The sequence below is a fragment of the Primulina huaijiensis genome, chromosome 11 (assembly GCF_012295235.1).
Source record: "Primulina huaijiensis isolate GDHJ02 chromosome 11, ASM1229523v2, whole genome shotgun sequence".
Taxonomy (NCBI): domain Eukaryota; kingdom Viridiplantae; phylum Streptophyta; class Magnoliopsida; order Lamiales; family Gesneriaceae; genus Primulina; species Primulina huaijiensis.
The window spans coordinates 18,242,633-18,255,190 of NC_133316.1; the positions used below are offsets into that span (position 1 = coordinate 18,242,633).

General features: G+C 36.5%; 2 protein-coding genes across 3 annotated transcripts; both read right to left on the reverse strand.

Moving 5' to 3' along the window:
- Positions 1-1,835: 1,835 nt before the first annotated feature.
- LOC140987305 (uncharacterized) lies at positions 1,836-3,794 on the reverse strand. Of its 2 annotated transcripts, none has more exons than XM_073455765.1 (2): positions 2,939-3,794; positions 1,836-2,283 (listed from the first exon to the last, which is right to left on the reverse strand). In XM_073455765.1, exons 1-2 carry the CDS (start codon positions 3,530-3,532, stop codon positions 2,230-2,232), a joined length of 648 nt encoding a protein of 215 aa, XP_073311866.1. In that variant the 5' UTR covers positions 3,533-3,794; the 3' UTR covers positions 1,836-2,229. The 2 variants fall into 2 exon arrangements, with proteins under 2 accessions (XP_073311866.1, XP_073311865.1); XM_073455764.1 differs by having other exon boundaries at positions 1,836-2,300; positions 2,939-3,779.
- Positions 3,795-6,111: 2,317 nt separating this feature from the next.
- Positions 6,112-12,252, reverse strand: LOC140987746 (uncharacterized). The gene is made up of 5 exons (XM_073456396.1): positions 11,088-12,252; positions 10,241-10,998; positions 10,077-10,166; positions 6,754-7,479; positions 6,112-6,644 (listed from the first exon to the last, which is right to left on the reverse strand). Exons 1-5 carry the CDS (start codon positions 11,170-11,172, stop codon positions 6,519-6,521), a joined length of 1,785 nt encoding a protein of 594 aa, XP_073312497.1. The 5' UTR covers positions 11,173-12,252; the 3' UTR covers positions 6,112-6,518.
- Between the last annotated feature and the right edge of the window lie 306 nt (positions 12,253-12,558).

Below are 12,558 nucleotides of genomic sequence, written 5' to 3' on the forward strand. Positions count from 1 at the left end.
TATATCCTCAGTCTCTGACTTGAGCGTCGGAGGGGCTACGCCAGGACACCCTCCTGGCCCCCTTCTAACGGTCTTATTTGTGATTTCAGGCTCAGGGTAATTTTTAAGCATGCATCTGGATTAGTGACACTTGCTGGAAGTGAACCATAAATTTTCCGTGAGTATCAAATAGGTTTACAGAAGAGGGGAGCCGTTTTTTTGGAGAGAAAACGACAGCGAGAGACGAGAAGACGCACGAGACGAAGAATCGGAGCACAGAGATCGATCATGAAGATGAATAACGACGAATCTGGGGACAGAAACGCAACATCTGATTTGTCATCTAATCTTTCGCCTTTCTATTTCTTGTGTTGCGATGTTTAAATCTTCGAACATGTTTTGCCTTTGTTTAGATTTCGTTATGAACTAATTTTCTATTATAGAGGATGACGTAGCTACGTGGATATAAATTTGGCATGGTTCTTTATATGATTGAATTCCGTTTTGGTTTAATTGTGTTTCTTTGTTTTTATTTGACTTCAATTTACTGGCCATAAATTGTTGTTGTCGTTTGATTAATTCTACCACTCGAAAGAGACTAGAATTATAGATCATTAGAGACACATCGTTGAATGTTTATATCGTTCGGAAGACGTATACCTTTAGTGAAGTCTAAGTAAGAACACCGTTTCCATTTATTATTTAAACTTAAATTCTTATTAGGAATGTTTATATAAATATCGTGGAAGAGTACATGTAATTAAACCATGGTTTGTGGAGAGTTGTGCAATTTGGTATCGTTGCATGTATATATTCTTTTACGAGCACAAACTATTGATAAATAAGTTCATGAATTTTTATAAATTTCTCAATAAGTACATTATTTAAGGTATGTTCTTATTTTCATTCTAAATGTGCTCTTGATGGGTAGAATTATCACTTACTGTGTTGGAGGTTTTTTTGTCGGGTACGTCTCGACGCCTCTAACTGATGTAGGTGAGATCACAAAACTTGCTTTTTAGGAGTGTGTATAGATTGACCACCCTAATAAGATGTTTACCCAGATCTTCTTTATCTCGAGCAAAGTATTTATTTGCTACATTAAAATTTATATTAACATAATATATAAAACTTTACAGTGATTACTTTTCAAATGATAAATCATTTGATTTTCTAGAATAATTAATAATTGAACAAAAAGTATGATCAATATGTATTAGAAGTATATTAATATTAAATCAGTTTACTTACCTGTAAATATAATGATGTCAGGCTTTACTCTTAAAATTAAGGTTCAAAATAAAAATAACAAAGTATGACAAGAAACATTAAAATCAAACTTCAAGTTTTATAAGTTATGAGATTGAATTTGATAAAATATTTTTAATTTTTATAATAATTTTAATTATAGCAAACTAATCAATAGATTAAACCACAAATAATAAATATACAAAACTTAACATACTAAATTTAAGAATAAATGTAAATATTAGAAAGTTTCTTACTATCAAACATAATTATTAAAGAATATTTTGGACATCAAAAAAATATTTATCGAATAATTAAAAGTTAATTTTTTTTTAAAAAAAAAATAATACAAGCTAACCTAAAATTCAGAAAAATTTTATCGAAAAAGCCCATGTTTAATCGTGCTTTAATCTCGCTTTTTCGCATTTATTATGTTCAACTTTAGATTGACTGATTTTTCCACCACTTGAATCGAAGATTTTTCTTCACACATATCAAGCACTTTTTATTAGAATAGTAACGTACATCGCAATTGCATTCGACCCGTAGAGTATATGTGGCTCAACTTGGGCAAAGGATGTGATTGTGCCAAAACAAACAAACGTCGCTGAGACCAATTAAACAATTCTAAAAATACAGTTCCACATTCCTTGTGAAGAGTGGGAATACAATAAATAGTATGCAGTAAATTGAAGGTAAAGAAAGAGCGTGGGAATGACCCAAAAAACAGAACAAGAATCAGTCAAGAGTCCAAAACTCTACAGCAGAGGAACTAAACTTGCAAAATTCCCCTCCTAGTATTCTTTCCATATCCATGGCAACCAATTCTTTTTCCATCTTTCTTGGTCAGAATCAGCTTCTTTTTATAATTATCTTCTGACAGATGAAATCCCATGTGGTTGCCACTTTGTAAAATCTCATCTCTCAATATAACCTTATTATGTTATTTGAGAGAGAAATTGAAATGGGGAAAAAAAAGTATCTAATCATACACTAAGACCATCAAATCCACACTGCTTCGATATTAGGGTCTGCTTTCTTGGACTTAAGGCTAAGCTGCAATCCACAGAAACCTGCCCAGTTACAACATATTTTCACCACCTTAAGAACTTCAATTTTCACAATGCGTGATCTTGTCTAACACAAATAGACAACCTAAAAACATGTCTAAGTGGGCAAACAAATATTCCCTTCAAATGTAGAAGCCAGAATATATATATATACACACACACACACACACACAAAAGAAGAGAACCATCAAAAGTTCAAAACCAAAATAGCATAAATCGAAATATATACTCTAGTTTGGTATTTTTTTATATAATAAGAAAAAGAAAACATCAAGTCAAGTAATATTGGAAATTATTAATATTATATTTTAAAATGTAAAGCAAAAATATTAAAAGGGTAAAATTATTTGAAAAAGTGGACAGTGTAGTCTGTCGCCCGTGCCACGACAAAGCCTACCAAACCCAACATATTCATATTAATATTCAAACTGTAAGCACAGTCATAATTAATAATTGATAAATAAAAGAACAGAAAACTCCATGGCCGGAGGACGGAAGGGCTAATACCCGCGCAATATAGCAAACAGTGTGACAGAGCGAATGATAGCACATCCTAAAGCTCTCCATTTTCGCACCGAACTACGATGAATAACGAATGGGAAAAGTAATTTATGCAGCAAGAAAAACAAGGAAAAGCTTACCTGCACCTCGGGAGAATTGAAACCAAGAATTCGGATCTTGGCTCCGACATCGCCGACGACCCGTAGTTCGACCCGGTCGTTCAACGAAGCATCCCTCACCAAATCTGCAGCATCTGCTTGCAGTAAATTGACCCGGTCCACAGCAATGGTGGTCTCGACACGTCTTAAGCTGTGGGCGGGTTGGTAGAACGCGGGAATCGTACCACGTCCCAAGGGTATGCCGCGGTACATGACGGTGAACCTGGACTCGCCGTACTTGATCCCAACCTTGTTGTCGTTCGCCGCCGAGAAGAGCATGCGGATGTTGAGGGAAACCACGGCGGAGGAGGTGGTGGTAGGGTTGATACCCACGTATTGAACCCCTACTTGCTGGAGGTCGAATTCGGGCTTTTTGGGCTTGACGGCGAGGACGATGACTAGGATGACGGCGAGAATGAGGAGGGCGAGGAAGGAGAAGAGGAGGAATAAGCAGCAGCAGCAGCCGCGGAAGGAGGCGGATGTAGAAGAGGAAGTGGTGGTGGGTGGATAGTAGTGGTGGCGATTACCGTTGGTGGTGGGAGCGGCGGCGGCGGCGGCGTCGGGTCTTGAAGTCATATTCAGATGGGTTTCCGTTCGGAAAAGTGAAAAAGAGTTGGCCCCCACCACCAGTGTACACGGCGGCGGCACCGTCGTGCTTTACTGAGAGAACTTTGGTTAGCTTGCAAATCACAAAGGTAAAGGGAAAGGGAAAGCTGGAGTGAAGTAATGCTTGCATTTATTTATGCTTAATTCAATTTTAAAATTATTTTATATAGAGAGAGAGAGATCAACAAAGATCTTATTTTCCAATCTTGTCATTTCCCAAAATGCTACGAAGTTCTAATTAGGGTACGACAATTAAGTCTTACATATGTTTTATTTATTCTTAATTCAATATAGTTATCATATAATATTGTCGAAGACCACAGATTCCAACCAAAGTTGGCAAAATTACAAGCATAAAATGATTTAACTATTTCGATTTTACCGCAAAGAAGTGAATTTAGACAAGACAGATTGTGATTGGAAACAGGTCTTCAAACCAATTGATTGGCATTTTGAACTAGATTTTGACGGTTTGTGGGAATAGGATCTAAGCTTAGACCTGAGAGGTAACAAATACAAATTTTGAAGTAGATTGGGGAGCATCTATATCGATCAATAATAGCTCTGATCAACCAGATTTTGATCCCATAGTCAGCTTATCCTGCCAGCAAAAGCGAAAAGATGATAGTAATTTAATCCAAGCAACAACCAAAATTAAAGAGTTTGTTTCCACAAGTTATTTTTACCCATCTTGGTAATAGCTCAGGAACATGAGATCCCTCGGCTGGTTTGGGTGTCAAACTTTGTACGGTGTGTATGAGGTTCTGAAGCTGTTGATTCTGCATAATCATCTGCCCTATCTTCGCATTCCACCGTGCTTCACTTTGTCTTTGTCGCAACTCCGTCTCATTAATTTTTTCTTGCATCTTTTGGAGAGTCTGTCCATCACCTCCAAAGACATTTGGTCACTATGGCTTTGAAGTTTTCTACGCTTAGACGAGGCCCCAAACCCACTATTCATGACATTACAAGGTTTTGCTCCAACGACTTATCCCTTCTCCACGAAATTGCCAGATACGATAATCTCGTAGTATACCATCTACCATCAAATGATGATATATGTCGCCCAGTCATGATGCACTGAGTTTACACATTTGCGGCAAGGACATGGTTTCATATCATCATGAGTCATACCAGCAAACGCAAGACGTAAAAAGTGTAGTACTCCCACTCGATGCTCAACGCTACCGGGGGCACAATCCATCCATGCCCAATTCATGATTCAGTCTTCTTCCACTCTTTAAATTAAATGCTTATGAAGTCACTCACTAAACATTAAATTAAGAATATAATAAAGCGACCTTCTGTCGTGTGTAAATCAATATCAGGCATCAATGTGTACCAAAAATCGAAGCAGATGAAACATATACACCTAGCCAAGTCATAAAGTTTATAAAAACCTGATATACCCGATTCTGCTCGAATTACTGCACCCGTTAGCAGCAGAATTGTTCCTTACTTGTTTAACTGAATGTAAACCGCATATTATAGCAACTGGAAAACTAATTTATGGACCCAAAAACAGCAAAATCTACTTCTTTTTTTTTTTCTTTTGCTATGATAAAAGCTTACAAAACAAATTCATGAGACAAAATAGATCATTCATGCTGGAAAACAAGCATACGATATCGCAAACATCTATTCGGCCAGAGTGGTTAACATTAGCAAGCGAATAAAAAAACACAGAATTCTCCACAAGCAATCGTGGTACCGAATCAAAATACACCTCGATAGCAATGGGGAATGCCAATTTTAAATTGAGTCGGTTAAATTTAAAAAGTGCTGGTGCGCGGGAGTGGAGAAAATTGAAATAGGGTTTGCGAAGGTGAAAATGAGAAAGAGGGGCGGCCTGTTTATTTTACAATTATTCAATTTTCAGCTAAAACTCTTCGAGCCGTCTCTTCCCTGTATATTAAATTAGACGGTCGCTTAGACAGTTATATAAATAGTGACTGTGGATAACCGTCCAGCGCCCAGATTTAGTCTAGGTGACGTGTTTTAAAACACTGTTTTTTATGTAAAAAATATTATTTTTTGTTCATTGTATGGATCGGATCGACACGTCTCACGAATATAAGAATCGTATAACAAGATACCTACTAAAAAAAATTAAAACATCTAAAAAAATGCAAACATATTTTTTTTCATCACATGTAAATTTGCATCCAGCATTTTCTATTTTTCTCTACAAAATATATCATGTCCAAATTCTTTCCAACATTTTCTATTTTTCTCTAGTAAGATGTGTCATGTCACAAAAAAAACTTCCCATATAACTCTCACTAAGTTAAAGGAGAGACGCTCTCACATGACTTTTTAGTAGTTATGTGATGAAAAATACTGTATAATATATGATAATTTGAGTAATAAATATTTGATTTATAAAAAATATTATTTTTTTATGTCTAAAATATTATTTTTTATTATTTATATCATGAACCAAATTGTTAAAACCCATCAAGCATTCAGATGACTGAAGAAAAGCTCAAGCTTAAATATACAGGTCAATAAATATTTAAGAATATAGTAAAATCTTCATTTTTTTTGCATCTTTAATCAAACCAAAAGAAAGGGTAAAATATATGTTAAAAAAAATCCCTGTTCATCATTTAACCGCAAAACTGTAAAAGACAGACTTCGCAAACAAGCAATGTCATTGAGTAGCTTTGATATATTAAAACCTATACTATCTCTGTACTAGTGACCATGAATGATCTAGATTCTAGAATCCACACCGCGAAAAGACGGTCATCAAAAGTGATTTGTAGGACTCTGTCATCGGTAATTTATTCCTATTCCACTTCTGTGGAAGACCAAAAATATCAACCCACCACCCCTTTTTCTTACAGCATCTTCCGAACCAGCAGCGAATATCAGAAAAAATAACCAAGAAGCATAAGAACTCATCTTCCCGATCAAACTAAGATTCTCAGTAAAACAAACCACTCGTAGCAGATCAAGATTCCAGCTTAGCACCAGAAGAACTTAATCCAGAAGAAATGCCAGTAATTTGCGAGTCTAATGATGCAATAAATTTTGGCTGCACTACTTCAAGTATTCTCAGAGCTGGTTTTGAGTTGTACTGCATAAGATGAAATGAATAACAATTCTCAGTGACAGAACAAATATGACAACATTTAAAATGAATAAACCACAAAGTACTATATCCGAATCAAGGTTGTATTAAGCACCTTAGTCGCATCTTTGAGGAAAGCACTTATTTCTTCTTCGGTAAGTCCACTCTCATCAGAATTTTCCTCCCAGCCCAAAGATCGTAGAAAGGCAGCCTCTTCCTCCTCTGAAAATAGAGGATCCATGCAACCGTTCTTTCCATTGCCTAAGCACTTCGGCATAATACAAGTATCATCAATGCAAGTCACATCATCTCTTTTCTCAGACAAAAGGTCATCACTCAGGCTTGCACTTGATTGAGCATCATCAATCTGAGAAGTACTAAGAGCAGGTGCGTCCTCCTTTTCAAAAGTTTCTGAAGGTGGCGGGGATACAGCAGTCCGCGTGTCCATAACTGAGAAGTTATCTGTAGCGGTAACAGAAGTGGAGATCACCATAGATTTTTTTCGCACAAGGTTGAAAAACTCTTTTCGACTTTGAGCTTGATTGGTGGTTCGCTTCTCCAGCACAGTCAATACAGGCTTACGGTTCAGGGTTGGGATGTTTGGTGAGCTCTTGGCTGATACCAGTGTAGAACTTACTGCATTAATACCACTTGTTGGACCTGAATTGTCCTTCAAAACAGGAGCGACCCCATTTTTCTCTCGCAATAGCTTCAGAACATGGAGTTTTCCCACATTTGATGACTTAGACATATCAGCCTTCGAGTGATTATTGGGAAGTGAAGTTATGGGATGTTGCTGCTGGCCCAATTTAGTTTTCTGTTTATCTGAAGAATTTGAAACCTGAAGCAAATATGAGTATACTCAACAAACTTTCACAAAAAAAGCTGCAACCAGACGGTGCCAAACCAATGGAAAGTCGTTGGCCAAAAGTTATCAAGTGCCAAACCATTAAGAGCTATCCACTATTTTCCAAAAAATAAATATAAGAGTATAAATGATAGGCACAATTTATATATACCTCATTTAGGGAATACTTTCTGACAAATGTACATGTTCACAAACTAACATCACAAGCACAGAGAGTAGAAAAGTTTCTGATGACCATGTTCAAGCTTATCAGATAATTTTACTCCCTATTTTATGCAATGACGTATGAGTGACTCATCTTATTGTTATTTTCCATATTTAACACTCTACCTGGTTTCTAGTGGAGATGATTTTAAGAAAATGGACAAAATCAACATCAGATTTATTTCCTGTTTCTGGAACAATGCCACTTCAATACTCCCAAAACATATTCCAATCACCTTTTCCTCAATACCTTCTCGAAGCAGTATCTTAAAAAACAAGAAAATAAAAACTAGGCCTGTTGGGTTGTAATCTGTCACCATATCCATTTAAAGACATCAACAATCCACAAGACATATATCTCCAACTTCTTGCCAACAGTCAGCGAAAATCGGGTTATACTTGATCGTGAGAAAAATAACATGAAGTTGATCAATGGACAGAAGGATGACTCGGAACAACTGGTGATGTTAACAGGATAAAAAATCAATCTAATTATTTGTCAGGCCATGCAAATTCAGGGGACCTACTGCAGCAAAGGAAGAAAGGTGAGCATAACTAATTAGAGTCATTATGCGATAACTGCCAGTTTGATCAAATTAATCATCATTTTGAGCCAAATTTTGTCAGAACTCAGGCACCGACCAAAAAGATTTAAAGCGTAACCAGAAATTCAGGCGTGCAAATCTCACTAGCCGCTTTAAGTTTTGGAAAATCCAATATTCATAGAGGCCGTGAGTTGTGATGGCACTTATTTATGTTTCACAGAAAATTTATTATTAGAGCTTGATAAATAATTTCCTCGATCGGATGGACTAAACATATAGGCACACAATGTCCAAATTCAAATTGAAGAGAATAAAATAAATATAAAGCATGGAAATACAGAGAACTTGATGGTAATTGTAAAAGGAATATATCCACATTTAATTTTCCTCAAATGGGGACTTAGGAAAGAGTGTCAGGAAAAAAATCAATCAGTAAACTCATGATAAGAACTTAAAAAGCAGTACACTTTAAAGCAAGATTGAATTTCCAACACATATGAAAACAAGAGAGACAATGGATCCTAATTTTACCATCTTGACCAGAGGACAAGGAAACATAAATCATCTAAAGCTAAAACACATCAGAACGGAATGCTTTTCAAGGTTGAATGACTGCACAATATTTGACTTGCGCAGATAGACAGAAGAGTTTCTTTTTTAACTAGCCAAGATAGATAAAGGAGTCAATGAAACAGTAAATGGCGAAAAATCTGAATCTATAAAATTGTGGTTCATTTTCGCAGAAGGTAGCCCTGCCATCAAACCACCGACTTTACAACTATGACATAATGGTGAGAATCTAGTCTCATATTCATTGCTAGAAACTAGCTACATCATTGGGACTTGGAAAAGAGAAACTTGCAGGCATGTGGCTATACCAGAAAAAATACAAGTGCTTGAGTTCATAGACTCAAGAAAATAATAGAATGAATAAATGCAACCCACTCAATGACCCCACAAAAGAAGAATTAAACGGTATGGAGTTCAAACAAGTTGATTTGCCAAATGGATAGGAAAATAAGATCACATTAGATTTGAAGCACCTTCAAGTAAAAAGACATTCACCAATTGGTTTCTGTTTTCCTGGTACAATCAAAAGTTGGAACTTCACCTCAACTACCACAATCTCCAGACATGTACCGATAGCTATCTATATATAATAGGTTGATAAAATTTATGATTTTGTTATGCAGTGAAAATATAGAAACTAAGTGTTTCATCAGCTCGGGGAACGATCTATGGTTTGATTGCCTAATTAAAGAGTTATTCTAAGAATGTTTTTTCTAAAATTTCCATATCCATTAGGCTTCTTTTTCAGCATAAAAAGTGTCCTCTAAGCGAAATTATAAAAGATCAACTCCACGATATAACCTACCATGACAAAAATATTATGACAATTTTAAAAAGATACTTCTGACACAGCACATAGTTGGAGAAAAGAAGAAACGATTACCCACCCACCCCACCCACCCCTCCAGTCATGTCTTTTTCTTGCAATCTGAATCTAACTTCTATGGAAAACTTCAAAGGACCACAAGATTAAATTGCTCTGATTATGAGACATCAAAGCATATCTTGTGAATAATCTCAATATCTCATATATCAATTGTAATGAGAAATGTTCCAATTATGTCATCATAAAACAAATATTTACACAAACTTTTTTACCTAAAAGGGAGAAAAGATTAAATCAGTAAGAGAATTACTGACCCATTCACCTATAAGAAAGATCACAATCAATAAAGTTCATCAATTAACTAAAATGAAACATGACATCTTTCTAAATATTAAAAATCAAAACAAGTACATTACCACTCTTACCAGAGTCTTTGGCATGGATGGTGTGACTGGAATTAATTGCCTAGATTGTTTAATTGCCAGTTCCTCAAGTCTTTGAGTTCCAACAGATATCTGTAACAAAATGAACATCGTGTATCAGCGCAGTCACTCCAAGATATTCAATAATAATGGAGAAAGGGACCTACCTGAGGCATAACCAGAGCTTGGCTTGGACCCTGAGCTACAGCTTCTGCCATATTGAGAGTGGCGGTTGTGCCCAAGGCAAATTGTGTGGAAGCAGATTGTTGCACAGACGAGCTTCCATTTCCATTAGTCCCAACTAACACAGGAACCTCTGCCAAAGCAGATGTCCATTTTTCTCCACCAACTGCAGCAGCAGAACCAATAGGTAAGCTCTGAATGGCAGAACTTAAGCCCGGAGATGGGACTCTTCCAACCTCCGGAATGACTGCTCTTTCTTCAGTTCCTAATGATGGAAAATTTCTCTCGAATCTTGTTTTGTTCGCGCTGCCACCAAGAGCACCAGTGGTAAGCAAAGCACTAGTGTTGTTTCCACCAGCACTGCTTGAATCAGTTACGACTTTCTTAGTCCATGTGTCCCCATGCGACCCAGAAGTTGCAGACTGAGATCGTCTTAACCCATCCCAACCAAATTTACCAGAAAAGTTGTTCCCTGATGAATCTGAAAAGCCCCTGTGCCAGCGATCCCCCGATACCGATTTGTCTTTGTCTTGAGAATCGTATCTATCTTTTTCCCAATCCCTGTCACGTCGATTTCGGCCAAAACTATTATAGGACCTCAGATTTCCAGAGCCATTACTACTGGAACTCCGGTGGAAACATGACGAGTTTGTTCTTTCAAAACTTGATGACCGTCCAAAATCATGACCATTGCTACTCAAAAATGAATTGTTCCTTGAAAGTTTGGGTGCAGATTTGTCATCTAAATCAAAACACGACACATTAAAAATAGGTGGATGCAAAATTTAAAAAAAAATTGTATATGGAGATTCTTATTTAAGATGAAAATACCTAAATGCGAAATAGATCCACTGCCGCTCTGGTTTCCAGAATTTTTCAACCATTCAGGTACTAAAGTGGGCTCACTGTTTTCCATAATCAGTGCTAAACATTATCATATACAAAAAAATCAATGGGAGGAAAATTAACTAGTCTTCTGAGAATAGCTACCACCAGTCTGCAGCCACGTGCCAATACCAAGTTAGTGCCGCGTCTCCGCACCTGAACAAAATTGAACGTAGTCGGTCTAGCTTTTACTCTTTATTGCTGATTTCCTAAATCCACCTTTACTTCTGTCAACAACCGAACGCCCAGCTCCAAAATTTAGTAGCCAGTATCCCAGGGATGCAAGCTAAAAACACCAAATAAAATGCTCCAACGAACTGGTGTTCGAATAAAATAATCTGAACTGTCCTATAGAGGGTATCTAGGGTTTCTTCCCACTCTGTACAATTTATAGTATTCTATCAACCAAAACAGAACATTCAATTTAACAAAACAAATCCACCAAAATTTCAACTGCCCGTGAACAGCATTAACACTACCAGCTTCGATGTCCTCCGTGCTCAAGGGAAACAGGCCAGGAAGATACTCATACCACAATAACAAGCAAATTCAACAAACCCCATTAAATATGAGCCTGCCTCATGCACAAGGAATGCCAGAATAGATCAAATTCTTCAAAATAAATCTAAAACCCACGTGAGATAACGCATGAGACTCAAACCCTATACCCTAGAATCCACCAAACAGCAACGAAAATCCGCAAAAGAACCCAGGAATTTGAACAGTCCACCAACACGAAAATTCTATCAAAACTCAGAAACAGTCGTATAATACCCGAAAAAACTTTCAAAAAAAAAAAAATAGAGTGGAACCAACGCGTTGAATGAAATATTATACTGGGAAACTATACCCAAAACAGTCTTCCGTGCGAAGGAAAAACCCTAATCCCTTGCACACGCCGCCTTGAGTTATGCTATCGTTTCAGGGTCTAAAACAAGTGCGTCGAATATTCTAGAGAAACAAAAGCCAAATGTCATCTATTTCCTCCAAAAATCCTTGGCCTGGTATGCAGCAAACGAGATTGGAAGAAATTTAATCTGCGTATGTTAGAGAGGAAGCAGAAAATTACTCAGAGATTTTGTATGTATTTGCGGGTGTATATAAGTATAAATAGAGTTTGGTTTTATAGCCCTACTTCGTTTCAACCATGGGATTGGATTATCTATCTATCTTAATCCTAATCGTCGGATTAAGTACCCTTCAATTCTAGGACTCTCTAACTATATTAATCCTAATCCCTACCCATTTTTTTAAAACCTACTTGTGTATTATATTTTTCACAAAAAACTTGTTGTATTGATCAAATTTGTTAGACGGATCTCAAACTTTATCTGGTCTATAAAAATATAATATTTTTATGTAAAAAAAAATATTTAAATTATAAATATAGATCATGTCATTTTGTCACACATATATA